This window comes from Megalobrama amblycephala, linkage group LG19 (assembly GCF_018812025.1).
Source record: "Megalobrama amblycephala isolate DHTTF-2021 linkage group LG19, ASM1881202v1, whole genome shotgun sequence".
NCBI classification, from domain to species: domain Eukaryota; kingdom Metazoa; phylum Chordata; class Actinopteri; order Cypriniformes; family Xenocyprididae; genus Megalobrama; species Megalobrama amblycephala.
Genome location: NC_063062.1, coordinates 19,539,136 through 19,544,991, shown reverse-complemented (window position 1 = coordinate 19,544,991; position 5,856 = coordinate 19,539,136). Strand labels below are relative to the sequence as shown.

General features: G+C 37.1%; 1 protein-coding gene across 1 annotated transcript; it reads left to right on the top strand.

Annotated features, from left to right (window-relative positions):
- Nucleotides 1-219: 219 nt before the first annotated feature.
- tnni1c (troponin I, skeletal, slow c) lies at nt 220-4,497 on the top strand. The gene is made up of 9 exons (XM_048168139.1): nt 220-251; nt 373-391; nt 528-531; nt 709-744; nt 887-928; nt 1,354-1,485; nt 1,817-1,906; nt 1,985-2,167; nt 4,181-4,497. The coding sequence occupies exons 2-9, from the start codon at nt 381-383 to the stop codon at nt 4,280-4,282; spliced, it is 600 nt and encodes a 199-aa protein (XP_048024096.1). The 5' UTR covers nt 220-251; nt 373-380; the 3' UTR covers nt 4,283-4,497.
- Nucleotides 4,498-5,856: the final 1,359 nt, after the last annotated feature.

Genomic DNA, 5,856 nt, shown 5'->3' with positions numbered 1-5,856 from the left:
TATATAAAAATAATTTGAGTTAGTAGTATAATAATATATAATAGTAGGCTTTGAATTGCTTTGTCCTTGTGGCGTAGGACACACACACACACACGCCCAGTCTCTGATATGTTAAGGACAGCTGTCTATTCATTCTCATTCCAGTCTCTGGGAGCTAAAATTACAAAGGTGGTGCCTGTCACACATAAAAACAATTGTTTCTGTCCATTGTGCTTTCAGAAGCTGGTTTGACCCCACAGGCAACACCTCAGGTAACACGTCTCTCTCTGTGCCACTTTCCTAGACATCTCTCATCAAAAGAGAAGATTTATGTAGTTTAGTATTGTGATTGCAACTATACATCATTGTTTATTTTTATTTCTGATTTCACAGATTTCAAGATGGCAGACGAGTAAGTAGTTTATGCATTATTTTTCATTAATCTGTGAATTCATGAACACACATCTTTATATATGTATTTATTTGATACCATTATTATTTTCTTCTCTTTTTCTCTTTGCAACCACCAAAAAACATAAAATCTGCAGCGATGTAAGTAAATTGTCTATTGTTTACATAAGTTTTGAGGCTCAAATTATAGTAACATAATTAGTTAAAGGATTAAAACCTTTTAAACCTTAATTGTATTATACAATAGTTTTCGGATATGGACAATGTGATTTATACTATGTATTTTTACTTTCTTCTTCTTTTTTTTTTCATCAAAAGGCACCTGGCCCATTGGCCCCTCGGGTACAAGCCAAGGTATTTACCAGCATATTCAACAGTATATTGTGATCATGATATTGTGATTTATGCATTTATCTCTATATTGTTGAATGACAGAACATAATGCATCAAATTTGGGATTAAATTGACTTTATTATCTTCCACCCCCTTTTTTTAGCCAAAGTCTAAGATCTCTGCATCTCGAAAACTCTCCCTGAAGGTATGGGTTGGTGTTTGTGTGTGTGTGTGTGTGTGTTTGTGTGTGTGGTTAAGGTAAACCCTATGTTATATGGACAAAATGTCCCAACAAAGAAATCCTTTTTTATGAGAAATCCTTTTCCTTGTGGGGACTTTTTTTGGTCCCCATGAGGAAAACAGCTGATAAATCAAACAGAATGATGTTATTTGAAAATGCAGAAAGTTTTCTGTGATGGGTAGGTTTGGATTAGGCGATAGAATATACAGTTTGTACAGGTTAAAAATTATTATGTCTATGGAAAGTCTCTATAAAACATGAAAACCCAACGCGTGTGTGCGTGTGTGTGTGTGTGTGTGTTTGTTCTGGGGACTAAGCAAATGTGCGTGTGGTAGATATGTTGGTATGTTATAACCTACAGAATGTCTTTTTGTGTTCTGTTTTCTAAGATCCTTTTGCTCCAAAGAGCCATGGATGAGCTGGAACAGGAAACGATCAATCGTGACGAGGAGAAGGTGAAATATCTGGGTGAAAAGCTTCCGCCTCTTCAAATAACCGGCCTCCAAATGGAGGAGTTGCAGGTTAGTGAAAAATACTCATCAATATATACAGCTACTCATCAATTAGTAAAATAGTGAGTTAAAATTAGATTTTATATTTATTTTAATTAATTCTAATTTTTAGTATTTATTTATATTTTATAATTACATTACAAAATTGAACACACTTGACTGAAATTATGTTTCTCATGAAGAGAATTATGTTAGTTCAGAGTTATTTATTTATTTATATTTTTTTAGTCAATTTGCATATTTTTTTTAAATTGTGATATTGTAATTTGATGACTTAAATATGATTAAAAAACATTAAAAATAGTAATACTTATGAATGAGTATTTCTGCATGTGTGCAGAAACTGTGTCGGCAACTTCATGCCAAAATCGACATAGTGGACGAGGAGAGATATGACTTTGAGGCCAAAGTCAATAAAAACAACAGAGATGTAAGTATAAAGTAAATACTCTAAACTCACACTAAACGTTTCTGTAATTAACAGTGTGTGTGTGTGTGTCTGTAAAAGATCCATGAGCTGAAGCTGAAGGTGCAAGATTTAGGAGGGAAGTTTAAGAAACCTGCCCTGAGGAAGGTGCGTGTGTCTGCGGATGAGATGATGAGAGCGCTGCTGGGCTCCAAACACAAGGGCTCCATGGACCTCAGAGCCAACCTCAAATCTGTGAAGAAAGAAGACATTAAACAAGAGAAGGTACAAACATACAGAACACAACAAATAGTAGCATATTGTATAAAACTTTACATAATAGAGTAGAATTTTTGCATTAAATTAAAGGGGACCTATAATTCCCCTTTTCACAAGCCTCTGATGTCCCCAGAATGTGTCTGTGAAGTTTAAGCTCAAAATACCCCACAGATCATTTATTATAGCTCGTCAAATTTGCCCCTATTTGGGTGTGAGCAAAAACAGCTCATGCTTCGGTTGCTCAACAACAACAAAGCTGGACAATCTCACGCAGCCAAAATGACGATTGTGACGCTGTTCAGGCTGGGTTCACACCGCACGCGTCAGCAGTGCGTAAGCAGCAAGTATTTTTTTTGAGTTTGCTGTGTTGTAAACATGTTCATGCGGCAGATGATGTAAAACACAAAGCTTACCTCATTCGTGTGCAGCAATGGATGACATGATTTTATTTATTTCTTTTTATTCATTTTACGTTTATATGTGAGTTTTGTACACCTTGCATGTTAACAAACTTTCAAGACTATCAAGTTTATAAATGACCAACTTATAAAAACAAATTTATAGCTGTCTTTGTAAAGAAATGCCCACTTAATATGCAGCTTCGAGCTGCTGCTGTGACGCTGTACAAACGCTACCAGTGTGAATACTCGCGCGTCTCTGCAGCTGCAGTTCACGCTCACGCGCTGCTAACGCGACGCTCACGCGCTACTGACGCTTGCGGTGTGAACCCGGCCTTACATTGTTCAAACTGGAGTCAGACACTGATGGAGAGACTCATGTTTACACTGCATGCGTCTGCGGTGCGTTACGGCTCCGGCAAGGTTTTGTTCCGTCCTCTGAGCGGTGTTAACCGGGGTCAACTCACACCAGAAGCATTTCAGAAGCGAAGCGGCTGGATTCGCGAGACCACGAGATTTGCCTGTCCAACGTTGTTTTCGTTTATTTTTTTCATGTTTTTAATGGCTAAATTGTTATATTTTGTCCGGGTTTATTGTGTTTATTGCTATGCCATACTTTATTTTGCTGTAGCCATACAGATGAAGTTAATACACTTAAAATTCCAGTTATGGACAACAAAAACAAAGAAATTTCAAGTTTTTCAACTTCGATTCTCTTGTCGTCAGTTTCTGGCATCGTACTGATGTGAAATATGAGCGGGAGTTTACTCAGGGTGATTATTTTGACTTTATTTTGTATTTGAGCTGCGCGTCTTGGACGCGGCGTCCGTCAAAAATAGGCGAGGCGCGTAGAGCCGCTTCTGGGACGCTTCTCAAACGCACCGCGGCGTGGCTGGTGTGGTGTAAACATGAGCATTGACTAGAGTGGCCGCGTATCAGCTCCGGTAACCGCGTCGCAGCCGTAACGCGCCGCACACGCGTGCAGTGTAAACGAGACTTCATGAAGAAGTTACAACTTTTAGAATGCATCTGGACATTTTTGAATGGTTAGTAGATAAATTGATGTAGTTGCTGCGGAGCTGATTCAACTCATCGACTAGCATGTGCTGTCATGTTAATCTGTTGTGCAAATCCAGCATTGAATTGACCCACATTTGTGAAGCAGTCCGGCGTAAAATGATGGCATGGCAACAACACTTTACTACAACAACTCTTCCGCTTCTCTAATGAAGCCCAACATGGCCTCATCCCCTTTGTTGCGTGTTCTCGGGGGCAGGGTTTAAGTAAATTTTGGGGTTTGTGACGTCACCAACCCAAGAAAAGCTTGTTTTAAGTCCCTACCAGTTGTTTGTTATAAATATCTCCCTTTGCATTGAACTTTGAGCGCTGTAACTTTGCAGATACTGTTTATGCTCAAACAGCAACATTACACACTAACTAAAGTGAAAAAAGTGAAAATATTGAAATCATAATCAAGAACCCCTTTAATGGGGTAAATATGCCTAAATGCTGCAGATTTTTTTTCATTTTACTTGTCCTTGACAGGTGTTTAGAGATTCACCTGAATAAAGGAAACATGTTTTCAGTTTCTAGACATAACACTGCATTTCTGTTTTATCAGGTTATGTCGGCAGAGGTGGGCGACTGGCGTAAGAACGTTGAGGCCATGTCTGGTATGGAGGGCAGGAAGAAGATGTTTGATGCTGCTGGTGGAGGACAGTAATGGGAGTGTATATAAGAGTGTATAATTGTGTATATTTATGCGTGTGCATTTTTATTAGTCAAAATGAAGGAAATTGCTTGAAATTAGCCTCCAATAAAAAAAAAACCCAACAATATGCATTTAGTACAAATCTCAAAAGAAAGCTTGTTACTATATGAATATGGAATGTTTCATATGACCTCAATTTAAGCTTATTAAATTTTTGATTGTGCTAATTATGTGTGATTCATTATGACAACAGACTGTCGTGATATTTTTAACACACAGAGAACTTCACGACCTTGTGTGACTGACAGTCACTTACATATCAGGCTGTGAGTTCAGGTCACAATCACCACTGACAGATGACAACTGACTCATTCAGAATATTCACACTGTGTGACTGACTCTGTGTTTGTGCTCAAGGACAAGAGAAGTTAGTGTCTTTTATTTGGTCAACACCTGTCTGTGACTGACGAAAGAGATGAGTTGTGGACATGTATCGTGGCCTGGTTTGGCAGGCATACTCCATGAACAATGGTGTGGACATAGTGTGGAAAAAATAGTTTATCACCTCAAAATAGCATGATTATGTCAGGGAACAGCAAAGTACTCTTATTATTCTTACTCTTCTCAAGGCACATTTTACCCCAAAATCAACAACAACAAAAATGAATGCAAAATAAAATAGAATGAAAAATAAAGTAGATTTTGATTTTTTGCAGTGACATTAAAAAGTAGTTAATAGTCTATTAATAGTGTCTATTTTAGACATTTGACCTCTTTTTTATTCCTGTTATTCTTAGAGGTAATTATCATTAGATTCAAATTAATTTAATAGAGTAATTTGTAATTTGGTCATGTATTTTTAAAAATGTTTTATTTGAAAAAACAAAAAGAACACAACAAATAACAAATTATATGCCTGAATGCTGCAGACAATGCTTTATTTGGGGTCAGTAAAAGCAGTAATATTGTGAAATATTATTATAATTTAAAATATTGTTCTCCACGTGAATATATTTTAAACTATAATTTATTCCTGTGATGCAAAGCTGAGTTTTCAGCATCATTACTCCAGTCTTCAGAGTCACATGATCCTTCAGGGGTCAGTTGCATAAACATAGCCATTATGTTAAGACTGTGTCTTAAAGGGTTAGTTCACCCAAAAAGGAAAATAATGTCTTTATTACTCACCCTCATGTCGTTCTACAGCCGTAAGACCTTCGTTCATCTTTCAAACACAAATTAAGATATTGTTGATGAAATCCGATGGCTCATTGAGGCCTCTATTGAGAGCAAAGCCATTCAAACTCTCAAGGTCCATGAAAGTACTAAAAACATATTTGAAACTATTCATGTGAGTTCAGTTTTAATATTATAAAGCGACGAGAATACTTTTTGCGCGCCAAAAAAACAAAATAACGACTTTTCAACAATATCTATATGGGCCGATTTCAAAACACTGCTTCAGAGCTTTACGAATCGAATCAGTGAATCGGAGCACCAAAGTCACGTGTTTTCAACAGTTTAGCTGTTTGATAGGAGATCCGAATCACTGATTCGAAACAAAAGATTCATAAAGCTCAGAAGCT